Source organism: Eublepharis macularius, chromosome 10 (genome assembly GCF_028583425.1).
Source record: "Eublepharis macularius isolate TG4126 chromosome 10, MPM_Emac_v1.0, whole genome shotgun sequence".
Lineage (NCBI taxonomy): Eukaryota > Metazoa > Chordata > Lepidosauria > Squamata > Eublepharidae > Eublepharis > Eublepharis macularius.
Genome location: NC_072799.1, coordinates 83,312,950 through 83,339,837, shown reverse-complemented (window position 1 = coordinate 83,339,837; position 26,888 = coordinate 83,312,950). Strand labels below are relative to the sequence as shown.

At 42.9% G+C, this 26,888-nt stretch overlaps 1 protein-coding gene across 1 annotated transcript in view; it reads left to right on the top strand.

The window, feature by feature from the left end:
• TUSC3 (tumor suppressor candidate 3) overlaps window positions 1-26,888 on the top strand; it is a 218,884-nt gene that overhangs the window by 170,514 nt on the left and 21,482 nt on the right. The window contains exons 7-8 of the mRNA XM_054990060.1: window positions 2,824-2,887; window positions 24,021-24,095. Of these exons, the coding sequence (XP_054846035.1) occupies window positions 2,824-2,887; window positions 24,021-24,095 (139 nt within the window). The remainder of the gene's footprint in view (window positions 1-2,823; window positions 2,888-24,020; window positions 24,096-26,888) is intronic.

Genomic DNA, 26,888 nt, shown 5'->3' with positions numbered 1-26,888 from the left:
TAAATCACGTCAAGAGACGTGACCCCGGTCATCTTTGGGGCCCCTGCTTCTGGAGCCCTAGTCATCAGAGGTGAGATGAGTGAGACCTTGTGAAAGGGCTTTCTTGGTTGTGGCACCATGGAATTCCCTCTTCTGGGACATTCATTCTGTCATTGTCTTCTGCCAGTGGGACTTGACCTTCCTTCCTGTTTGTCTCTTGTCCAATTGCTGTTTCTAATTAGTTATTATTATTTAATTATTATACTTTTGTCCGTGTGTGTGTGTTTTAATGTCTTTGATCACCATAGTGGGAGCCCTAAGCAGGGATGGAAAGGTAACAGAAAAATGTTTTTAATTTTTAAAAAAAACTTCTTAGAAATGTTTTACAGAAGTGAACAGTTGCTAGTAATCCAAGTTCCTAGGTTTAGGCCAGTGCGCTAAAACAAGTGCAGAGAGTGCATCTATGTATTTTTTTTACTTCTTGTAAGACCCAGTATGTGCCACTTTCTTATAAAGGACTCACAACAGCTAATGTTAGGCCTGTGGAACCCTTATTAATAAACATGTCAATGATCAATAATGTGCAGTTGTATTTATTTAAAACTAGCAACAATGCCCGTTGTGTGAAAAAATACAACAGGCTCTAGAAAACAGTTGTTGGTATTTTTTTTTTCATGAAACATAGCAATCAGCCATCAATGGCCTGAGCACTCCTCCCCGCGGCAAGCGGGTGCTTCACAGCCAGAGCGGGAGGGTGCTGAGGGGAGGCACAGGGAGAGTGCTCAGGCTGTCAGTTTGGCCGGCCCCCTCCTGGCAATGTGCCTGCATGAGGATTAATTTGAATTCTGCTCTTCTTCCCCTTAACACTGCCCCGCTCTGGTCTGGGGGCCACTGCGAAATGCCTGCTTGCCACCACGAGGGGGCCTGGTGACTCAACGGCCTGAGCACTCCTCCCAGTGGCAAGCGGGTGCTTCACAGTGGCCTGGAGGCCAGAGCGAGGGGTCACTAAGGGGAGGCACAGGCAGGAGGGCTGAGGCCGTCGATTCAGCGAGCCTCCTCCTGGCAGCAAGTGGGCGGTTGGCAGTGGCCTCGAGTCCAGAGTGCACCTGCTTGAGAATAAAAAGTGAATAGTCATCAGTATGGCTTGCCTTTTATATAGTAGGATACTTATTACCCGCCTTTCCTTTACAGATGGTCAGGGCAGCTTACAAAGTAAAATATAAACATTAAAATATCAAAAAAGAGTTAAAACACAGTTACATTCCAACTCATATTAAAAAGCTGTCCGAAAAAAACAGTCTTCAGCTGAAGCTGGGCAAACACACTCCTATCCATCGCAGCCACCAGGGTTTCTAAGATGACCACTGTGTCAAGCCGTACTCCTAAGCTGTGAATCTGACTTTTCAAGGGGAATGTAACCTCATCCAGGCAGGGTGTAACCCTATGCAAACGGGCTTTCTTTTACTGGCTCTGTGTCGATCTCCTGCTCTAAATTTTGACATAGTTTGGCTTTGTAGTTACAAATGATCCCAGTCCCATGGCTTGGAGATTAGAAGTTTGGACTGCTGAATAATATCTGTTATTTTAAAATGTTTAAAATAGAAGTTTGGACTCTTGAATAATATCTGTTATTTTAAAATGTTTAATAAATGGCTTTCCCCCTTTTCTGATAATTAGAGTAGATCTGAATTACACCACCAACAAAAAATAAATTCTGGCACTCACAGCCAAAGCACTTTAAGATAGAGATGGGCACGAACAGAAAAAAAAAACCCGAACATGATGTGGTTGGCTGTTCGTGGGGGCCAGTAGACTCTCCTCCAGCCATCATCCAAGTCAAGATCCCTACTGCACCACTCCCAGAAACCTGACCCGAGTAGGCACCAGGAAAGGTGCCAATAATAAAAAAATAGCTTGACCCCAGAGCCTGGCAGCAGCCCTGGAACTTGAAGGGGTAGATCCCTACTGCACCACTCCCAGAAACCTGACCTGAGCAGGCACCAGGAAAGGTACCAATAATAAATAATAGCTTGGCCCAGAGCCCGGCAGCAGCCCTGGAACCTGAAGGGGTAGATCCCTATCCCACCACACACAGAAAATTCAAGCTCCAGTGCACTCTCTCTATCAAAATGCCAACAGCAGCTGTCTCTCCCTCTCCAAAGCCAGAGCTGGGAGCCCCCCTCCCCCCTGGTCTTTGCTCCCTTGTAACAAATTTGGAGCTCCACACTTGAAAGGAAGACCTGCCTATCAAGCTAAATTGGGCTTAGCTTGGGGTTTCCAGGGCAACAGCAGGAGTTCAGACAGAGTTCAGACAATCCCTGCCTAAATTGCCAAGGGAATTGATTGCAGGTGCCAGATTGTCTGGCTTCATGAACAGCAATGAACGAGGCTTGCAACGACCACCTGTTCATTTAGAATAGGGCCTCACGAACAGCTTGTTTGCTAACAGCAGATTGGGCTGTTCGTGGCTTTTTTTTTGGTTCGTATTGCTGTTCGTGCCCATCTCTACTTTTAAGACCACAAAGGATGCCTGATGGGTTTATCTCATTCCATTGTTTTCAGTAGCAGCCAGTCAGTTCTTCAGGGAGTGCACACACCCAGCAGCGGTTCCCAGAAGGGTATTCCCAGCATTTCAGGCCATTTTGCTTGGAGGAAGAATGTATTAAGGTGCAGCTCCGCTGATACCTCCTTGTGTCTTTCGCACACGCTCCTTTTCTTTGTATTTTGTGTTGTCAGGTTGGTTTTCTTTTTAATTCAGTTCAAATTCAGCAGTAATTATGGCCTTATTTAAATCTTCTGGACAGAATAACTAATTATTTATTTCTCTTCCTCTCTTTTTCTCAGAGTTACATCCATGGAAGCAGCCAGGCACAGTTTGTTGCTGAATCTCACATCATACTGCTCCTGAGTATCCTTTAATGTTGATGGATGGAACCAGGCCACCTAAAACGGAGTCCACTATTATCCGAAGTGGCACCGACAGTGAACATCATTGAGGGTTTGAACAGCAACTGCATTCTCCTGTTTCCTGATCAAGATGATGATCCCATGTTGTTCCTATTTATTTCTTTTTGACTGTTTGTTTGCTTTTAAATTATTTATTATGTCATTCCTTAATCTTCTGCCGTGACCTGGATAGCCCAGGTGAGCCTAATCTTGTCAGATCTCAGAAGCTAAGCAGGGTTGGCCTTGGTCAGTAATTGGAAGGGAGACCTCCAATGAAGACCAGGATTGCAGAGGCAGGCAATGGCTTGGAGTTGGAGGACGCTTCTGTTAGTCTCTTGCCATGAAAACTCCTCCAGGGATTGCCATAAATCAGCTATGACTTGAGGGCATTCTTCACCCGCACTTAATATTCTTAATTCTATTTTGTTCTCTGGCACTGTGCTATATATTTTTATTTCTTTATATCAGTATTCAGAATTTATTTTTAGTATAGCAAGAGCCTATTCATAATATCAGCAAAGGTGAGAATCAAGGGTTAAAATTGTTAGTTTATCTTTTAATAATAACAACAACATAATAACTTTTGATTTATATCCTGCCCTTCAGGACAATTTAATGCCATACTCAGAGTGGTTTACAAAGTGTTATTATTATCCTCATGACAATTACCCTGTGAGGTGGTTGGGGCTGAGAGAACTCCAAGAGAGCTGTGACTAACCCAAGGTCACCCAGCTGGCTTCAAGTGGAGGACTGGGGGATCAAACCCGGCTTTCCATATTAGAGTCCTGCTGCTCTTAATCACTACACCAAACTGGGTGGGTCACACAGCATGATTTCCATTTTTGTTATCTTATGAAAGAGCTTTGCATGATACTCCAACCTTTTTACCACAACTTACAGGCTTACTCTCAGGTTACTAATAACAACAACAACATTCAATTTGTATACCACCATTCAGGATAATGCCCACTCCGAGTGGTTTACAAAGTCTGTTATTATTATCCTCACGACAATCACCCATGAGGTGGGTGGGGCTGAGAGAGCCCTGAGAGAGCTGCAACTGACCCCAGGTCACCCAGCTGGCTTCAAGCGGAGGAGTGGGGAATCAAACCCAGCTCTCCAGATTGGAGTCTTGCTGCTCTTAACCACTACACCAAACTGGCTCTCCAACAAACTTCCCTTGATCAACTGACAAAAGGCTGGGTACTATGGACTCTACACACAATCAGGGGTAGGAGCTACACTTGGGATCATGCACTTGCTTTCATCTACACTAACTCAAGTATAGAATGGGTTGGATCCAGACTAAACATTTCTATGTCCTTGTGCCCACACAACACAATCTCCCCCCCCCCCCGCCATAGTAGCCTGTTTCTGCAGGTCCTATTTTGGGAAGGTGGAAAAATCACACTCCGTGAGCCCATAGAGACCCCTAGTCTGGATCTAATCCAAACTGGTGTGTAAGCAAGTGCCTGCTCCTATAGATCCAAATGTCTGTGTGCCTTGCCTACATGAGCAACTTGTTGTTCAAAAGGGATGGGTGTATCACATGGGCAGGATATGTTCCATGTAAGCCCACCATCATATAGTACATCAGGAGTACACGATTCCAAGGTTTAGTCCAGAATCTATATGTCTAGGAGTCAGTGTCAACTTTTTTCTCAGCAGATTCAGCAGTTCAATGATTAACTATGATCCTTGGCCATTTCTGGGAGGCATATACCAGAAGTATAGTATGTAAATTAAAGATTGTTATTGATGCTTGAGTTCTATAGCGCCACTGAGTTTTGACTGGCATGGAGAGTTCTATCCAAGTACAGGCTGCCATGTTCTTTTCAGTTTTGGAGAGTCTGTGTATGGGATGTTCTTAAAAAAAGGTAGGCAGCTGTGAATTTTGCAGTGTCATTGATACGTTGACTCTCCCCTCGTATACACTAAACTCTTATTTTTTTCTTTGGAAAAGTAATTCATCCAGAGTCCATTGATGAAGCACTCTTTCACATTGCCCTTATTTTTCTTCTGTAGAGCTGAGGCAAGCAAATAGGTAGCGGCCTTTCTAGCTAGCAAATCCAACCTCAAACATTTGGTTAAGGGACTAGGCCCTGATAAAGATGACAAGCAAGATATTTTAGGAAAATGGAGTGAAAGCATCCCAGGTTTCCACAATATATGCGAACACACAACAGCACTCCAGCAGTGTCTCTAAATAGTATTTAGCTCTTTGGAGGAGAGTTGCCTCTTGATCCTAAAAATAATATGCACAAAGGCAGGTCTCATTGGTTTCAGGGGAAGCTTACTTCCCTGTAAATGCCCTCAGGCTCAAAGCGTTGTATACATCAAAAAAGGCAATTTATTTATGTTCCACTTTTCTCTCCAGGGGAAACCCAAGCAGCTTACAACATCATTCTCCCCTGCTCCATTTTGGATACTACACAATACTTTTGACATGTGTTCTTCACATGTTGGGAGATGCAATATTAGCCAGGAAGCGTAGTTTTAAATGGCAGAGCTGATAGAGATTGCTCCGAAGAGGACAGATTCTCTCCCAGCTCTTTGCCGCTTCTGGTGTGTTACCTTCTGGAGCCTTTGCCCTGCCAAGGCTTGGTTAATTCAAAGTTTTAAGCAGCGAGGGCAACAGGGTAAACGCTTCAGAAGGGGAGACAGTCCAGCTTGCCAGAGGTGGTGGAGGGCTGTGAGAGAATCCATCCCCGCTGGAGTGATCTCTGCCGGCTCTGTCTTTCAAAACTATGCTTCCCGGCTAACATTGTGTCTCCCAACACTTGACGGGCACGTGCCCAGGCATCTCATGTAGAGGGACTCTGTGAGGCTGATGAAGCTGAGAGAAGTTGACTGGCCCAGGGTCAAGCCTCCATGTCACAGTGGGGATTCAGACCTGGGTCTCTCAGATGCTAGTCTAACACTCCAGCCATGGTAGTCTGACCCCATACTTCTTACAGGATTGGCTCACTGTTCTCACTGCTTTCAGGTTCATATACGGTATTTGAACAAACAGTCTTGTAGTTAGGAGGACAGAACAACCCATTTAATGGCAGAGGCCTGTTTACCTTGCAGCAAGAGTCCTTCAGGAGGTTTTTCCTCCCCCTCACAGTCAGCCAGAGAGGCGGGATGCAAAGGGGTTTCACAAGCAATATGCGATCTTACATATGAACTCTTCCTAATTCACGGAAGACTTTGTGTTCCATTATCCTCTTTATACCAGCATTAATTATTAGCTGTTACTTCTTTTTTAAAAAATTAAGAAGAAGAAAAAGTGACAAAATGCTGGGTTTCCTTCAACTACAGTATTAAACCTCTGAGGGAGGTTTGCGAAACATGGTTGTGAAGGTCCTGGGGGCAGGAACAAAGGCAATTTAGTTGAGGTTTATAGTTTTGATGAGCCATCCAGGTGCTTAATACCAGTTTTCCTCTCTTTCCAATTTCTCAGGAAAGAGCTGCAGTCATTCAGACTAGTTTGAAATTCCTGCAGGATGGGTAACCGACAGTGAAATCCTAAGCCGTGTGTGTGTGTGCTGTTCTTGAGAGAGAAATGGAGGTTCTGTCAGCTATTTGTGAATCTCTTTTCTTCTTGAAAAACAGAATGACCTTAACATAAACTTCTTGTGAATGTTTATTTCTTTCATTCTCACGACCACAGAGATAAATGTTTTAGCATTTATTCTGCCGCTGTGAGATCTTGAAGAGCTTCTTTAGTGTCATTTTTTTATGAGCTATCCAAAGTGAATTGTTCTCTGATTTGTCATTTAGTTGGTACCTTCCACAAGTTGTTCTGAAGAGAGTTCTTCACAAACTGGCAATATAAACATGTAGATCAAGATGGGTAGTTGTATAAGAGCGAAAGTCCAGTAGCATCTATAACAAAATTTGTGGTAGGGTATGAGCTTTCGTGAGCCACAGCTTACTTCTTCAGAAGAAGTCTACTGTGGCTCTGAAGAAATGAGCTGTGGCTCACAAAAGCTCACACCCTACCACAAATTTTGTTAGTTTTATAGGTGCGACTGGACTTTTGGTCTTTTCTACTGGCACAGGGCTTTTTTTCAGCAGGAACGCAGGGGAACGGAGTTCCGGAACCTCTTGAAAATGGTCACATGGCTGGTGGCCCCGCCCCCCTGATCTCCAGACAGAGGGGAGTTTAGATCGCCCTCTGAGCTGCTCAGCCTGTCGCTCAGCGGCGCGGAGGGCAATCTCAACTCCCCTCTGTCTGGAGATCAGGGGGGCGGGGCCACCAGCCATGTGACCATTTTCTCCGAGGGCAACCCACTGAGTTCCACCACCTCTTTCCCCAGAAAAAAAGCCCTGGCTGGCAATATAAGGAAGCTGCATTCCTCTGGGGGGGAATCCTCGTTTTCAGCCCTGCCTCCTCTGCATCTCAGAGTGAGCAGCTTCCGAGCATCCTGGCTGTCATCCTTCTCTTCAAGGAGGCATGTAGATGCCAGAATGAAACATACTGTTAATAACAAAGCTTTGTGCCTTACGCTGCAGGTTGTGATGTCTGTGTTGCTTTCTGCCGTTATTTTATTGACATTTACTCTTTATGCATTTGCTTATTTAATTGGATTATTATATTTTTATCATTCTGGCATAATATTCTCTATGACCTTTTTGGTGAATAGCAAATTGTGTGTGTGTGTGTGTGTGTGTTGCTATTCACCAGAAAGGTCAGAAAGAATATTATACCATATAGATATATAGATATGCCCTTAAATGTATATACTTAAAAGCTCCTAAAATATTGTTTTAGTGATCCTAACTCTTGCACTCCTGATCTGCTATGAAAGCCTTATCCTGCACTGATGCTTTGCAAGTCCATAAGGCCTGACCAGCACAGGCTGTAAGGTCTCTGTGGATGGCTTCCAATTAGCATGATGGAATGACCAGAAAAATAAGTACCTGCCTTTTCCCCTGTTCCTCAGGGCTCTCTATATGATTCCAACTCTCCATTTGGTGTAGTGGTTAGGAGCAGCAGGACTCTAATCTGGACAGCCAGGCTTGATTCCCAATCCCCACTCCTCTGCTTGAAGCCAGCTGGGGGCTTTTGGGTCAATCACAGCTTCTCAGGACTTTCTCAGCCTCACCCACCTCACAGGTGATTGTTATGGGGATAATTGCTCTTCACCGTCTCAGACAGAGATCTGTCACACCATCTCCTATCTGATCCTTGTAACTAGAGATGCTAGGGATCGAACCTGAGAATTTTTGGATGCAAAGCAGCTCCTTTTCACTGAGCCATAACCCTAGTGTTATTTAATTTCCTGCCGTCTTGGGGGTGGTTCTGCTAAAAAGTTTCTGCCCAGTCTGACAGTCCTTGGGCAGGGAGTAACATTCGCATTTGGGAGGCAAATAACAACCTACTGTATGTGCACGCATCGTTGCATGGGAAGAGAAATTCAAATGGTGCTTTCTCTACGCATAAATCAGCAGGATTGTTTGGTGACAACCACAAGCAAGCGTATATGTTGGATTCATCCATCCAGCTTAAGAGGGAAGCATATCAGTAGCACTAGCTTCCAATATCGCTTTAGCTTCCTTGACAGCATGCTTCTGCAAGGCAGTTCTCAGGCACCGTAGCATAAAGTCACAAATATTCTCCGAAGATGCTAATGAAAGCATGTTGCCACGAGCTTGCTGAACTAGCTTTCCTGATCCAGCCTTTTTCTGCCAGATTTCTGTACAATATTGAGCCTCTCACCTGTCTCATTTACATCAAAGAAAATCCCAGCTAATTCTTTCAAAATGTGTTCATTTAGACCCATCTACAGCTTGCTTAAGGGATAATGAGGCCTCCTATAAGGCCTTTTCCTGTTTCACAGCAAAACTTGCCAAAATAAGGACTTTCTTCCTGGCAACAGGTTGGCTTCCACAAACAGGCCTCCTTTCCGGGCAGTGCATCTGAGGACAGGTATTTTCAGGGTAAGAAAATGAATGCTGAACACAGTTTGAGAATTGTTTTTAGATTCGGATCGCTTTTAATCTGTCATTATAATAACAGTGTAGTGCCATTTTTCCCCAGCATCTGTTCTCATTTGTCTTCAACTGGCAAAGGCCAGTTTTCCTTCCGAAGAGCAGCAGTCGCTTGTTATCAGGTGCAATTGAGAATGAAGCTTTATGTACTGTAAACAGATTTGTCACCAACTCTGTTGGATGATCATTGCCTGAAGGGGCCTGTATGTAATTTTCACAAAATAATAGTTTGTGTTTTTAAAGCAGGCTTATATCAATATTTTGGCTGCCCTGGTTTTTTTTTTTCCTGAACGCCACCGATAAATCATCTAAGAAAGTGAGATGTACTCACAATGGAGTGAATTACTCTCAGTATAACTGAAATGATCAGCTCAATAGAAATCTGCATTCAATAGACTTACTGAAGCTCAAAGCACCTTTCGTTTAGTATACTAACATAAAATAATTATATTTGTTTGGCACCAGTAATGTTCTAGAAGCTTCTTAAAAACCAGATCAGTGTATGTTTTTTGTCTTTCTGTAATAGTTAGGTGGGAAAGGGTGCATTACCTGTAATGCTTGCAAAGTTTATAGATCCTCTGTTTGGTGCTTGGTGTTATTGCTTTTCCTAAGTACAACCAGGGCTTTTTTTCAATGGGAACGCAGTAGAACAGAGTTCCGGCACCTCTTAAAAATGGTCACATGGCTGGTGGCCCCGCCCCCTGATCTCCAGACAGAGGGGAGTTTAGATCGCCCTCTGCGCCACCGAGCGGCACAGAGGGCAATCTAAACTCCCCTCTGTCTGGAGATCAGGGGGCGGGGCCACCAGCCATGTGACCATTTTCACCGAGGGCGATTTAAACTTTAAAAAACTCCCCCCTTGTTCCAGCTGATCCAAAGTGATCTCATTGTGTGGTCTTGAGTTCCACCCACCACCTCTTTTCCCAGAAAAAAAGCCCTGAGTACTACATTCACTAATGGGGCAAAGAAGGACAAACATCTTGCCCACAATTTATTGTCTGTAGCAGGGAGACAGAAGACTGTTTAGATTGTATTTATTTTATACAAATTAGCATCTGCTGTGGATGAGAAAGGTTGGTGGATCGTATCAGACCAATTACAAGGAAGGTTCTTCGTAGTGCTGGTGGAAAAATCTCATGTTTGATTACTTCACCTTTGGAGAAGCTTCTTCTTCCAGATCTATTAGTAGAATGCCGATAAGAAGGATTCTGTTGAAGCCCTGACGCAGCTAGTTTTCTGAGGGCAGGAAAAATCCAAACAAGAAGAAAGAAGTTATCACTACTACTAATCAAGGTTTGCAAGGGAATCTCTATTTGGTTTTATGTGGTGGAGCATTCAAACCAGTGCAGTCTCACACCTGGAACAAGAGCTTCACAATGTTACCATCCTGCTTGGGTATTTTGCTTCTAACTTGAACTCTTGCTTCTATCATCTACAAGCAATGTTTTAAAATTAACATTGGAACATTATTCCCATCCGTATTCATTGTTTATCTATACTCAGCCTTGCCATTCTTTGAATGTTTTCTAAACGAAGCAAGAGGAATCCCAAATTAATCTTTCCTTCTCTCATCCGCTCTCTTCCAAACATATCTCCATGGTGTTAGAATTTAGATGACATTTCTTCACCTGGCCAAAAGCATGCATCAATTCTCAGCACATTTCACCCTAAGCTTTTCATAATACTGGCTCCTGTTTCCTCACCCCAGAACACCAAAGATTAGCAACTCTAATCTGCACTGTTTTCATCCTTGCTGTTGCAAAAACATTCTGCTTAATGCAGCTTGGGTAATAAATATTTTCGTTATCAAAAGACTTTCCATTTTGAGTAATGTATTTGCTTGTACAGCAAGTGATAATTTGGAGGTTGTTATTATAGGGATTTGGAATAACCTGCAGGGGTTTTCTTCCCCCTATTATTAATTCTTCACTTAATACACTTAAACACAGATAAAAATGTTGGTAACTAAGCAGAAATGGAAAACGGTTTAAGTTTTCTAATTGGATGTTGTCAGGTCAATTTTAACACGACGGCAGCTTGCTGCTCAGGTTGAACTTACATTTTAGTTTATTCCTGATCTGTGCTGGTTAAAAAAATTAAGGAAGAAAGTTTTTAGGAAGAGGAAGAACAGGAAATGATCAGAAATGAAAAGTTCAGTTAAGTGAATGAATGAAAAGAATAGGTAGAATTAAGAAAGATAGAGACTTGTAGAATAATCATTTTCCTGCAAACCCATATGATGGGGGGTGGGTGGGGGCTATATACTTCTGCTCCCACTTCTTCAAAGTGTTGAACACAAGAATAGTTCTTGCTACTGAGAACAAATCAGTGTTTTATCACCTCTAGTCCACATACTTGGGATTTTTTAAAAAGTGTAATTGTACATCCTTGTCTCAACTTTTATTTTGGGTTCTCATTTTCAAGCTTTTCAAAACCTATTTCCTCCAACCAGTTTGACTGACACCTCTCAAAATAGTCCAGGTGCTGCTATCTCACTGAAAAGGAAAAATCTGAAAATCAGTGGTCTGTCATCCAGTTAGCTGTACTTCCAGACTCTGCTTGTTGTAGCTGGACTAGACTGAAATGGATTTAAAAATCTTTACCTTCACGGTTCTGATAGCTTTAGATAGAATGTCAGTTCTCAGTGGCATGGATCATCAACAACAGTCAAGCTTCATCAAAGCTTATCTTGAGGGTGGTCTTCTTAAAAAAACCCTTTGAGACAAGAATTTTACTTTTTGAGCTTCTACTGGAATGATGTACTTGAACTGATATTGAAAGCAGTCAGTAGAATTTTAAAAATTGTTTAATTTTTTTTAAAAAATAATTTACTCTTTTATAGGGATGCCACAAATTTCTTAGCAAACCTGTTTGGTAAACAAGCTTGTCTTGTTCGATATGATCAGATGTTTAGATTTCATTGAATAACTCAAACAGATGCCAGCCGCTAAGTTTGCTGCATACAGCTGTGTTCTCTTCCCTCTAGGTGGGAGGGGACAGAAGCAATGCTTTTAATATCTGCCTTGCAAAAGGGAGGGTGGAAAGGGCTTATTTCTCTTCCCTACTCCTGCAAGCTGAGCAGGGCCAGATACAGTGCTTTTAATCTCTGCATTCCATAAGGCAGAGGAGAAAGAGTTGGTCTCTCCCCTTTCCTCTGCAGCCCAAGCCAACAGCTGGAGGTGGGCAGAAGAGAAGGGAAATTAGCTGGACTTCTGATCACCATCTTTCCTCCCACTCAGTTTGCTGTATGTCAGCAAGCTTGGAAGGTAGCAAAGTTTCTAGAATGGGAAATCAGAAGAACCTGACTTCCAGCTAATCAGCCTGACAACTGGCGCGAGCTTCAGAGGTGGGGACATGGTAGGGGCTTGTTGTCCCATCCATGACATCACTTTCAGGTTTCCTGCTGCATCTTGGGAGTAGCAGCAGGCCGAAAGATTCCCACAATAATGGGAGGTCTGCCAGTATGCTTTTGGTTCCCCCCTCCCCAAAAAACTCTTTGCTGAGTATAGAGCAAAATTTTCCCAGTGGGAGAACAGAAGCCAACTTCCAGCTGATCCTTTACCAGCTAGGAGTTGGCTTCTGAGTGCTGCTAGTAGCCTATCTCTGTGAATACACATGAACAGTCCGCAAACATCCCCAAAGCCCATTTATTAATTGATTGCCTGATCACCAGTGGCAAATGGAAACTGACCCGAACCGGAAGATGTTGGAACATCCCTACTCTCGTCAAACAGGGTAACTAATTAGCAGATACCTAATCCATTATTATTATTTTTTTGACGCTGAAGTGATTCAGTGTTGGGCTTCAAGTGAAGGTACATGAACAGTGCAATCCTAAGAAGAGTTACTCCATTCTAAGCCCATTGGTTTCAATGGATTGCATTGGAAATCTCTGGAGGATGCTAGTATTAAAATATTAAATCATGTTCTCTTGATCTTTGTAGTGTGTCTTTGTCCTGCTCTTCCTTTGAGGCATCCAGGACATCTTAAATTGTGCTCCCTTCCCCATTATATTCTTTCAACAACACAGTGAGTCAGGTTAGGCTGAGAGCCAGTGATTGGACCAAGTAAGCTTCATAGCAGAGTGACGGTTTAAACCCAGATAGTCCAGACTCTGTAACCGCTATGACCCACTGCCCATTCTTTCAGAGCTAGTAAAATAAATATGCAGGACTATCCCATTTAACTGGGCCCTATTTTGTTCAACATCTTTATAAATGACTTAGATGAACTAATAGAGGAGATGCTCTTTAAATTTGCAGATAATACTAAATTGGGAAGGGTAGCTAATACAGTAGAAGACAGAATTAAGATTCAGAATGATCTTTACAGACTGGAAAACTGGGCTAAAACTAACAAAATGAATTTCAACAGCGATTAATGCAAAGTTTTGCATTTAGTAGGAAAAATCAAAAGCATAATTATAGGATGTATTGGTACATAGGAAAGGGATCTAGGGGTCTTAGTAGACCATACACTGAACATGAGTCAGCAGTGTGATGTGGTAGCTAAAAAGGCAAATGTGATTTTGAGCTGTATCAACAGAAGTATAGTGTCCAGATCACACAAAGTGATAGTATTGCTTTATTCTATTCTGGTTAGACATCACTTGGAGTACTGTGTTCGGTTTTGGACACCACAGTATAAGAAAGATGTTGACAAGCTGGAATGTGTCCAAAGGAGGGCAACAAAGATGGTGAGGGGACTGGAGACCAATTCCTGTGAGCAAAGGTTGAAAGAGCTGAGTATGTATAGAGGAGGTGACTGAGAGGTTATATGATAGCTCCCTTCAAGTATTTGGGTTGTCACATAGAGGATGGAGTAGAGTTGTTCTTCTGTTTTCTCAGAGGGTTGGACCAGAACCAATAGGTTAAAATTAACTCAAACAAGTTTGTGGCTAAACATTAGGAAGAACTTCCTGACAGTTAGAGCATTCTCTCAGTGGAACAGGCTTCCTCAGGAGGTGGTGGGCTCTCCTGCTTTGGAGGTTTTAAGAAGAGGCTAGATGGCTACCTGACAGCAATGATGATTCTGTGACTCAATATGAATTTAGGCAGATCAGGAAAGGGAGTACATGAAGGGATGAGCTAGATGGTCATCTGACAGCTATGATGAATGTACATGGATCGAGAGAGAGAGTGCATGTTGGAATGAGCCAGTGTTAGGCTCTCATTGTCCTTCCTTATATGCCCAGCATAATATAGACTACCACTTTGGCGTCAGGAAGGAATTTTCCTCCAGACCAGATTGGCCGGGGATTCTGGAGGTATTTTGCCTTCCATGGGGCATAGAGAAGTGGTCACTGGGGGGATGGAAGGGGATGTAACTGTGAATGTCCTGCTTTCTGAAGGGGGTATGGACTAGTTGACCCTTGGGTCACCTTCCAGCTCTGTGTTCCTAAATCATACCTCTGTGAAGGTTGCTTTGTATGGTGAGCTAGACTCATGCATGTAACAGGTAAAAAATTCTACTGCTTTGTCACTGCACAACAAACTATCCCCAAATAAATTGCAGGCCTTTCAAGGACAGCTTGCCATGCAGAGCAACTTCGAAGTAGAACATGCTCCTGACTGAGGAGCAGTAAGAATTCTCTCTACTTATTCCTAAACTGACCCTCAAGCAGCAGCCGGGAGAAGAGCTTCACCCAGCCACCAGCATTTAAAAAAACAAAGCCCTGTCTGCTTCCTTAAGTGACTGACAGGTTTTTTTGCCCTTCCTCTGAAAACTCTGCATTTGCCTTCCTTCCTTGTTATGTTTTGTTGTTTGTTTTCTTTCAGAAAGTGATGAGGGCTTCTGTTGCAGCCCCCCAAACATTATTGCACTTTCATTATTCTCCATGGGGGACTTCCAGGGGAGCTGGAGTTGGTGTTTTCCAACCAAATATCACCCAAATTGCAACAGAATGCCTGTCCTTCAAACAACATCTAAGTTTCAAGCAAAATGTGCAAAGCGTTTGAAATTCTATAACCCCACCCCCCCAAAGAAGCCACCCTTCACATCCATTTTTGTACTTGTTATTCCCTATGGGGGACTTGGGGGTGGGCCTGGAGTTGTCATTTTTAAACCAAATGTAGTCAAAATTGCAGCAGACTGTCCTCTTTCTGTCCTTCAAAGAACCCCCAACTTTCAAGCAAACTGTACAAAGCATTTGAATTCTACTGGCCTCTGAGCAAGCCCCACCCCACCCCCACCCGCCATTAAACTTTTCTACTTTCACAAGGAAAAAGTCTCTCTCCAGCTTACAAGGAGAGGGGAAGGGGGAAGGAGAGTGGTACAGCAGCTGTCTTTGGGGTTGGCTGGGAGTGCTCCTTGCTCCTCCCATTCATCCACCTTATTGGAGGGAAGAAATTCAGTACAGATTCAAGTGAAATGCAAGCTCAGGCTGCGTTGCTGGTAAACACCAGAATTTAAAAAAAAATATGGATTTTGTGAGGGAGAGGTTTCGTGATCATCAAGCAGCCAAAATTAGGATTTCTATTCTGGAGAGTCACAAGCAAGACCCAGAAACAGTTATTTTTGTGATATTTATGGCTTGGGATTTTCATTACACATATTCCTAGTAAAGATGCCTTCTCCCATTGCTACTTCAATCCCTCATGTGATATATAGAAAAAAAATAACAGAAAAGAAATCCCGTCAAACAGTGGCAGACCCTGGGTGGCATTGACCGTACGTGGCAAGCATTGAGCCAGGAGAACAGTGAGCCACCGGCCACCGATCCTGAGGAGACGTGGCAGCCATGTTGTGCCTGCTGCTGTTCCTTGCTTGCTTTCAGTCATAGGAAAACGGTGAACTTGAAGAGGTTCAGAACGGAAGTCACTGTGGGCTCCAAACTCTTGACGTTATGCATTATGTATTGCCACTGCTGTGTACTCAACCCGGAGGAGATGGCTCTGTCTTCAGCTGGCCCCAGACAGTGTGAAAGGATTGTGCAGCCATTAGAAGACTATGCACATAAAGAAGCTGGCAGCATTTTTGTGTGGGTGTCTTCTCGGCCATGCTTGCAGCCACTGACCTCTTCCTGGTGCCAGTGTTTGATAAATGTTGGTAATTATTACCTTATGAATAATTGAATTAAATAAATAATGGACTGGGGTAGGCTAAAGCACCTCTTAAAGCTTAAGGTTTAGCCCTGGCGTTCATCCTTCGGCAAATTAAAGTGGATACTTGAATGGCCAACTCATGGTGAGCCAGTGACCTTTTATTTATTTACAGAGTTGTAATTTATTTGCTCAGGATATCTCGACTCAGATGTAGCATCTGGGTTGTTGGGGGGGTTTTTTGGTGAGATTTTACTTTTTTCAATTTTCCAGCTGAGTTGCTAGAAGGACAAGGAGGCCAAGTGTTTGCCTGTCCCCGTACAACGAACAAGCAAATCTGCCAGTTCTGTTTTCCTGCCTTTTTAACAGCATAGCCAGCAGTGCCAACGTCCCTTGCGCTGCCGAAGGCCATTCTTTTGCTCTGCCTCTGACTTAAATAAGCCAATCGCTTTGGTTTGAAATAGGCATCCAGAGACCAGAATTAATTCCCCACTGTTCATGGCACCTGGGCATTTAGGAAAGAAGACAGAGTCCATTTTCAATGCTGCCCCTGCCATTTGGCAGGTGCTTTGAGACGAACCATTAAAGGGCAGGAAATTGTTTATTTAGTTTATTAAGCACATACCACCAGGATTAGGGAGCACCAACTGAATTTTTAAAATTTGTTACATAAAAGATTTATAACTTGCCTTTCTGTTAAGCATCCAAGAGGCCACATCAGTATTAAAGAAAACATAATTGATACAGTCATAAAACAAAATGTATGCGGTTCTGCAGATGTAAAAACTTGCACTCCCTCTGTTCTTTACCATAGGGCCAAAGTTGAGAACCCATTCTTGCTTCATTCCTTGGTAGCCACCCCTAACCTTTGAATTCTCTTTCTTGTGAACAATATGTTTTTCCCCCTCCCCCTTACAGACCTTACAACATCAGTTAAAGGCTTTTTTTATTTCAAAGGGCCTTTAAAAATCAGGGTTTTTTAAAAAAAAATGGCTTAACAATGCTAAATTCTGGACAAATTTTATTGTTTGTAGCCTCTTGAATACTTACTGTGTTTGTTATAAGTGGTGGTAGTGGAGAGTGCTCTCAAGTCATAGCTGACTTACGGCGACCCCTAGTGGAGTTTTCAAAGTAAGAGTAACAGAGGTGGTTTGCCATTGCCTGCCACTGCAACCCTCGTCTTTGTTGGAGGTCTCCCATCCAATTACTAGCCAAGGCCGATCCTGCTTAGCTTCTGAGATCTGATCAGGCTCTCCTGAGCTATCCAGGTCAGGGCGATTGTTATGAGTACAGTATGCTTTATCAGTACACTGTACTTTATCAGTCTGTAAGCTACCCTGATTTAATAATAACGATGCATCCCTGATTTAATAATAATGATGATGTTGATAACTGTGATTTTATACAACTCTTCTAGATAGATTAGTGCCCCACTCAGAACAGTGAACAAGTTAGTGTTGTTATTATCCCCACAATGCAACTGGGGAGCTGGGGCTGAGAGGAGTGGCCTACCCAAGGCCACCTGCTGAGTTCATGGCAGTAGTGGGATTCGAACCAGCAGAGTGCTATTTCACAGTTGACTACTTAACCACTGTGCTACAGCAACTCAATCAATCATGCTTCCATTCTTTTCCTGGTGCTGGAGAAAGCGAATCAGTGAATGAGCATAATCAATTAACGGGTTACAGTAATCTATTTTTAAAAAATTAATTGCATAAAATGATGCCCCAGTGTGACTAGGCAACAAACATCCCTAATGGAGCAGGGCCAGAAGCCAGTGGTAGAGCATTTGGTTTGCTTGCAGAAGGTCTCAGGTTCAATCCCCAGCATCTCTCGTTAAAAAGATTCAGATAGTAGGTGATGTGAAATATATCCGCCTGAGTCCCTGGAGGGCCCCTGCCAGTCAGACCTTGATAGACCAATAGTCTGACTCAGGATAAACACCTTATTTGTTCGGCTTTTGATTGTCGGTATGCTAAGTACTCGGCAAACTGCAGTTGGACTGTTTCATCTTAGAAGAGACATTCCTTCCTGCGTGACAGATAAAGAACGCCCAGCTGCAACCCTTGGGCATCATCTCAAAGCAAAAAGTATGGTTTTATTTGTTTAGGTTTTTCTCATCTGTATATTCAATCAATTAATAAGCTAAAATGCATACATGTAAATGACTTAAATGTCTTTAATCAGGTGGCAGGCTCTTTTTAATCATGAATTCATGAGTGGTGGAGATTTCAAGCAGCCTTTTCAAATATCTGGCAAAGGGAGATTTGACTCGCTTGCATCCTGAAAAACTTGATGGTCCTTAAAGTGCTACTGGACTCAAATCTTGCTCTTCTACTGCAGGCAACACAGCCACCCACCAGAAACCCTTTTCAAATCTGTGATGTAACATTGCCTGCCCATAAAATTTTATTTTATTTTGAGTACCTTATCACGACTCCTGAGTTGCTCGAGCTTCCTTTCCTTAACGTTCCCTGCAAAAACCTGTCAAGCAAAGTAAACAAGAATAATATGATGAACAAGGAACCCTGCCCAGTTCTTCGTTCAGACTGGGAAAGAAATGTGAAAGCAACATGTTCAAGTTCCTCTTCAGAATTTAAAAAGAAAACTAAAAAAAGCCATAGTACTGACAGACTTCCGTCTGTGTTATGTTCAGAGTTGTTTCTCAACAGTCTGATAATCTTCATGCCTGGTGCCACCAGTATTTCTTCTCTGTCATAGCTGCATTGCCTGTCAATTGGAGAAGTCCAAGTTTAGGTAATCCAGAAGTGACTTCTTAGAAACTCTGGGCATGGCTGTCCTGGTGAGAGCCAGCATGGTCTAGTGGTTACAGGCAGGGCTTTTTTTCAGCAGGAAAGCGGTGGAACGGAGTTCCGGCATCTCTTGAAAATGGTCACATGGCCGGTGGCCCCACCCCCTGATCTCCAGACAGAGGGGAGTTTAGATTGCTCTCTGTTCTTAAAAACAATTCCATGTACTGACAAAACTAGAAGGTCAAAAGAAAAAGCCTCACCCTTCTCGCTGATATTCTGTGTTTTTTTAAAACTGTATGTTTAATTGCTTGTGATATTTACTGTTGCCCTGGACCTGCTTTTTATGCCCCTGGGATGTGGGTTCGCAAGGTAAGCATGGATCTGGAATGCTGTCCAGGGAGGGGGGAAAGTTAAGCACCCCCTTTCCTTTCATCAGTGATCACATGCAAATCACCTCCAGTGAAGAAGATGCCATCACCTCAACTATGGACAACCAAAACTAGATTAGTCTGCTGTTTCTCACCCCAACAGTGGATAAGCAAAGATGATGCATATTTGGATACATACAAGTGGGGACCCACAAGGACTTGTGAAGGGTATCTCATTTTCCTGTCCCCCACTATCTTGTCTTTTCCTTTCCTGAGAGCCCCCATAAGTGCCTCCCCTTCTCTCCTTCCCACCCCTAGCTAACCTAACTTTACCTGTCTCCTTTTACTTCAGCTTTCCCTCCTTCCCTCCTCCTGGCAGCCTCCATATCCTCAACTTTCCATGTTTCCTTCTCTCCTTCCCACGTACCAATGAGCCTACACTTTAACTACCCCACCATCTTCAGCTATATTTTTTTATTTACTTCATGCGTATCCCACCTTTGTCCCAAATGGGGACCCATAGCAGCTTACATAATTCTTCTGTCTTCCATTTTATCCTCACAACAACCCTGAAGTCTCTGAGGCAGGTCTCTGTGACTGAGTCTCTGTGACAGGGCTGAGTCTCTGTGACAGGTCCAAAGTCACCCAGTGAGCTTCCAAGAAAAAGTGGTAATTCAAACCTGGATCTCGTAGATCCTTGTCTGAAACTCTAATCACCAGACTACAATGGCCTATTTGGGGCAGCAGCTATTGAACTGTAGCAAGCAGCTAAGTCATGAAAGTTGTATGGTAGCAAGTCACCCATGGTTATTGCTGGTCCTGGCCCTGATGAGTCCTCCCTCAAAGACCAGAACAGCTGGTCCCTAGTAAGGGCCCTAGCCCTGCTTTCACTGAGATAAGCCCAAGTCTTGGAGGCTGGCAGTATTGCTGTGGTTGCCTAGCAACAGCCACTGAGGGCATTTGTTTCTTAAAACCAGGTGCTGCTTCTGTCATGAAGGAGGGAAGAGTTAACCCCACTTTTTTAAAAAAAGATTTCTGATTTCTCTGCAAACCTGGGTGGGGTTTTTTTCAGATTTGTAGAAAGACCTGCTTTGCCTGTTCATGGCTCCAATCCCCAGATTCAGGTATGCACAGATGAGGCCATGTTTAGAGTGCGATAGACTGACAAGGACCCCTGCAAGAATTAGGGCAGAAGAGGGCAGGTTTTCCATTCCGCCCACAGTCAGTCCCCTGCCTCAATACTGCCATTGGTGACGACTCCTCCAGCCTTGGCTGATCCTTCACTGACTCGTTGCCGAGGCTTCATTTCCCCCCAGCTGCCTGCGGTTCCACTGCCTTGGTGGCAGTGGCAGCACTGGTGCCCCCTGCAGCTTCATGGCGGCAGCAGCTCTGGCTCCCCCACCGGTCTGCAGCTTAGCTGCCTCAATGATGTCTCCACCCCCCATCCCCAAGGCCAGGAATGATGCTGAGAGCCTTGCTACAAGTGACATTTTACATGTGAAGGATAAAGGATCATTTTTGCAAGTCTTTCTGGGAACTGAAGTTCCTCTCCCCCACCCCTTTTCCTTCTGTTCCTTCCCCTCGCTGCCTGAAGAGACAGAGAAAGCCTACGGCAACATCAGCTTTTGCAAATCGTCTTGCTGTGTGTGGGGGGGGGGGGATGCTCCGGAGAAAGCTGAGAAAGTTGCAGCTGCCTGCCCCAAAGATCATTGAGAGCAGGCTTGTGACTGGAGGCACGATATGCAAAAGTTGTTGCCGCAGGCTTTCTCTGTCTCTTCAGGCAGCGAGGGGAAGGAACAAAAGGAAAAGGGGTGGGGGAGAGGAACTTCAGTTCCCAGAAAGACTTGCAAAAATGATCCTTTATCCTTCACGTGTAAAATGTCACTTGTAGCAAGGCTCTGAGAGCTGCATTCCAACAGGGAAGCTGTTGTTGCACAAGTGCAGACAACAGCTCCTGTGTTTGGGTTTTTTAAAAAAAACAAAAAACTTTTTAACGTTTGGTTTTTTCCGCAAGCCTGAGGGGACTTCTAAGTTTGTGGAAGAATCTCCCCAGTCTCAGGTAGTCGCAATCTATGGATTTATTTATTTATTTGGCTGTTAGAACTTATGATATCTTGATGGTGCAACACAGAAAATATATACCTAGATTACCGAAGCCAGTATGGTGAGCTCTGGTTGTTTAATATGACTCAGCACTGGAGGTGAAGATAAAATAAACTTTGGCCAAGTTTCATTAGGAATTCAAGCCATGTGTTTAGATAGAAGTGTCTGTTCCTTTTTTTTAGCAATGGGGGTGGCCAGTCTTGTTATATATCTCTGCTCTATCAGAAACTCCCCATTTGTCAAGTCCCCATAGTACCACTTTTTGTTGTTGGAATTTGTATTCCTGCTCCCCTATTCATTCCTTTGTTCATCACACGAACAAGATTCTTTATTCTAAGTAAATACAAGCCGATAGACTTACTAGAACTCGTTTTCTTGGAGCCTTGCATCATACACTGGGAACTAAATTTACATTTTTCCAGCCTTTTGTTTTGGAATAAAATAAGTTTGTATATGCACACACAGAATTTCAGGTGTGGTAGAATAGTTTAAATGAAGATTTCTGTATTCATAAAAGGATCAGTGCGGTGTTTATCTCTAGAAGAGATCAGCCCCCCTCCAACAGAAATGGGGCCTCAGCCCTCTGAGTATTGTAAGCAGCAGGATACATTCTAGCAAAGCTTTTGGCACAATGAGAGTAGACCTTATTAGGAACCTTTCCTACTCCTATGGAAAGAAGAGGAGTTGTAAGGCAATTCAGAGGTCTCACCTGTTTCCTTTACATTTGAATGTGTATGTGGCACGAACTAAGTGTGCGTGCCTCTCTGTCTCTTTAGAGTGGCAGATTTTCCAGTGATGCATGTATTAATTTTTGCTTACTGTATAAAATAACAAATAAGATAAAATACATAATTTCTGAGGTGAATTAGTATCTAACGAAGGGAGCTCTGACTGTTGAAAGCTCATACCCTGGTCTTTAAGGTGCTACTGGACCCAAACCTTATTCTATGACACTTTTGTGTCTACTAATGGGCAAATTATGACTAGCTTAATTCTGTCAACATAATACCATGGAAATTTACTTTGTACCACATGGAGAAAACCAGGTCTGCCCAGAAATTGGCAGCTCTTTGTCTTTTGATAAATGAACTTCTTTAATGTCCCTATATTGCAAACAGAAAACCTGAATTTCACAATTGCTCCTATTCTGTGCAGACCACAGATTCTACACTGCAAAAGTCGTATGTGCTACATGTCCACAAATTTCAAGTTATACTCTTAGGTCTAGTAAAAATGTTCTACTAAGCAACAAGACTATTGTTTATTGTTATAAAGCCAATTTGTCGTATTTACATTAGAAAAAAATGGAACTGGTTAATTGGTAATTAAATAAAGCTTTTTTCCCCTTGATCGGTTCATTCCATCTTGGCTTTCTTCCCTACTGAACTCCACATGCATACAAAGAGCAGTCTATGGTGGTCATAAATACACTAAAAACTTAGAGAGCCTTTATCCAGTAACTTTATGCCCAAATATTGTATTCTTTACAGCTAAATAAGAGAGCGAGCATGTTGGATTAGGATCTAGGAGACCTGGGTTTAAATCTCCCTTTGCCCTGATAACTCCTCGAGTGAAGTCATGCCTCTTAGAGCCAAGCTACAAGTGACGCCTTACACATGTGGGACACTTGTCAGCTTCCCTCAAGTTTTGATGGGAAATGTAGGCATCCTGTTCTTGCAGCTGTAATGGAGAGCCAAGCTGTAAAACCAGGACGCCTACATTTCCCATCAAAAATTGAGGGAAGCTGACAAGTGTCCAACCTGTGTACGGCGTCACTTGTAGCTTGGCTCTTATTCTCTCTCAGCCTAACCTACTTCACGGGTTTTATGAGGACAAATTGGAGAAGGGAAGAATAACAATGGGGTCCCCATTGGGGAGAAAAGTGGAATATAAATTTTAAAAAGATGTAACTGTTAATAGTCAGCAATGAATTTTGTTAATATTGCAAGAAGGGGGGGGTGCCCAGAAGACAATTTCAATTAGTTGTCATGGGTACGAGGCGGCAACTGTCATAAAAAGATTATAAGATGGTTGCATTTTTATTTTGAATTCTCGAAATAGATGTAGCTTCCATGATACATCAATCCTGCTTGGATTGTTGTGTGCCAACTGCTTGGAACAGATGTTAATTACAGTAGTAACAGTTTCTTTTCATGGGTACATTTTCAAACAATTACGTGAATGGCTTAGGAACCTGGCAAATCAGTTAAAATTATTTTATCATTATGTGCTTGTTTGCATTTGTAAAAGCTAGCAATTAAGAATCTAAAAATGGGTAGTGACTGAAAACTCTTGCCGCTGCAATGATTTTATTCCATTCTTGTGGCATATTAGACAGATAGCATCCATCTTTAAAGCATTGGCTGAGAAGCAGCATAGTTTCTCCTATCGAAAGGGTTTAGTATGCATCAGTTAATCAGAGAATTAATGCAATTATTTTTATGCACTGTGTATCTGTCTCCTGGTGGTACTCATTTTGCACTGCCAAAATTGGTACACGAGTTTTCCGGATATCTCATAGGTTTATTGAAGGCTTTACAATATTTACCTAATTTAGCAAAGCATCCTCCCCCAAAACCTTTTACTGCTTTTTTTCAATGAATTACAGAAATCTAAAAGTAGCTAAAAGTAAAACAATCAACGCAGATTCCACCTAGAATGTTCTCTTTTGATTTTTCCCCCTCCTCTCTAAACAGCTTTGCATTCATTCACAATCCGTATATTGTGGAACAAAAGATGTTTGACACATTTTTTGCCATTTACATAAAATCAATACCCAAAGTTTGGAGGTGCACCTCTTGGCTTTGTGAGACTTCTGCATTTCTATTGTTTCCTTGACAACGATGATATAGATGCTGCTATCACCATGGGAATGGTTCTTTTGAATGAAGCGGCTACCTCCAAAGGGGATGTCGGAAAACGGAGAAGTAAGTCCTTGGAATGCAATGAGCCCAATCACTTCAGTTGTTCTCCTAATATCCATGCATATGATTATTATATATTTGCATAGGAGTTTGCATATTTTGAAATATGTGTTTGCGTTTTGTCCTGTGTACTTGCAAATGTATTTATTCAGATGTTGAGCATACTCTCATATATTTGTAGATGTGCTGTTTTGTTCTTTATATTATACAACAATGCAGGCCAGAATCCAAAGAGCTACTTTAGGAGTGAACACACTGAGGGCCAAGCTACAAGTGACGAATGGCACTTGAACGGCAAGTGAACAGACTCGCGTATATTCCTCCCTGTTCACTTGCGCTCCACTTGTGCATGTGATCAAGTGGAGCACAAGTGAACAGGGAGGAATACACGTGAGTCTGTTCACTTGCCGTTCAAGTGCCATTCGTCACTTGTAGCTTGGCCCTCAGTGTAAATGTCATGGTTCGGGGACAAGGTACATACTTTACATACCGAAGGTCCTAGGTTTAGTCTTTGGGATCTCACACAGCAAGCATTAAGAAAGGCCTTTCTCTCTCTGACTTGCAAACGAGTGGCTGTTGTCAGTCAGAGTGGACAAAGCCAAGCTAGAGGCACCAATAATTTGATTTGTGTAAGCCAGCTTTGTTTGTGTTCAATGAATTTTTTAGAATTTTTCATCCTCATCATCATCTCCCTATACTATATATTGCAAACTGTTTTGAAAGCTCTCATTTCTGTCAAAAGTAGGGGTGTACAACAAAAAAAATCAATGTAAATCAGATTCAGATATCAAGAAAACTATAAATATTTGGTATTGCTGATATCCAGGTCAAATTTTCTATTCGGATTAAGTTTTATTAGAGAAACCTGAATATATTCAGCCATTATTTCTTATGGGGGAAACTATCTGGGGCGCTAAGGAGGGATTTTTTCAAGCAAACTCCACCCAATCTGCAGATAATCTAGTCCTTCCTCTTCACTAACGACCCTCCGAGTTTCAGGAAGATTGGGCTCAGGAGTCCAGTTCTGTGGGCTCCTAAAACAAGCTTCCCTCAGCCACTCTCCATTGTTTCCTCCCTCAGCCTCCATTGTTTCCCTCCATTGTTTCCTATGAGGGAAACCATTCCAAAGCTTTCCAGAGCAAAGAAACTTTAAGCAAAGGCAGCCCCGCCCCAAAAACTAATCCCAATGCAAGCTGAACCAACAAATCCCAACAGAACCAAAGTAAAGCCAGGGGAGCCCACATCAAACCAGAGACAAGGCAGAACAGAACAATGGATCTATGACATTAATTTGTCCCGTTTAGATCAAATGTTACTGTGTACAGTAGAGAAGCAAACTGAAGCAAGGGAACCAACTTTAAACCAGAGAATCCCACAGTACCCATGTCAAACCAGAGAATCTCAACAGAACCAAACTGAAGCAAGGGACACTGCAACAAGTAAATAAACAGCAAGCAAGCAAGCAACTGCTTCAGCAATCCCCCCACTAGAAGCCACAAGTAAATAACAAGCAAGCCACTGCTTCAGCAGCTCCTCCCACCCGCAAGAACAACTCTTAGTAGTATATAAAGAAGCACTAGCAAGTAGCAAAACAAGCGACTCTTGCCTTTAAACTAATATAGGGAAAAAGCTGTCTCCCCAATGCACAGCCCATTGGATACTCGCTCCCTCTCCCTGAAACAAAGTGACAAAAACAGCTCGGAGAAGCCACCTGCCAGCTTTAAACTGGCTGAGCTGTGTTTGACAGATAAAACCAAATATATTAGGGTTTATCCGGTATCCTAATTTTAATTCAGGATTCTGTCATTTGATTTGGTGTACCTGGATAATGCTGATTTAGCCATTATCTCAGTATATATGCGGTATATCAATACCAAATAGTACATCCCTACTTGAAAGCTGTTTGCCACACGTCGCTTCAAGAGGCGCTGTCCGTGAAACACCTGCAATCTAGCTGTGCAGGTCTTTGCTTCCAGGCCATATTTGTACGTAAAAAAAAATGCAAGTAGCAGAGTTACGTGATGTATAAAATGAACAGGACTTGTTGGTGAGTTTGTGACTTGATAGATCAGTTTTGCCGTGTGATAGTGTTAGACTTGCGCACTGCTGCGAATGGGCTGCTTTCGTTCCTGTTGTGCTTGTTTAACACTTATTACTTGCTAAATGCTTGACCATTCTGGAGGCAGCCTTTTTCACAGGGTCCGTTTCCATGCAAAGAGACAGTACGCATGAAGACACGTGGAGTCTTTTATAATTACCTGTTCATTTAGAAATTTCAGCTAAGGAAGAGAGGGCGGAAAGGCAGGCACCCAAACAGAAAATGCTAGTCTTTAAGGCAGCAAGAGTGCTCCCTGAAGGAAGCAGCGTACCTTTGTAGACTTCCCCTCTCCAGTTCCTTCTTGCCAGACAACCACAAAACAGTTAGAGGGAGATGTATTCTGTAGCTAGTAGCCATCAGACATTAATAGTAAAAGTCTAACCATCCTGCCAGTTGGAGAAGCACCTTTAACTGTTAAGCCAAACAAAAGGCGATGGGAAAAGATCTCATATTCATATAATATAAAAGATTATCTCCCACATCTAGGTGATAATGCCTGCATTATTATGAGGTGATCCCGAAACTGACGTTTGCAGTATTACGATGTGTAAACTGGACCAGTTGTAAGAGAAGCGTGTGCTGATTAACGGGCTGCATTCACACATGATAGTGTAAATATTCCTTACATAACAATGCAGTCCTAAAGAGAATTACTCCCTTCCAAGCTCATTGACTTTAGTGGGCTTAGAAGAGGGAAA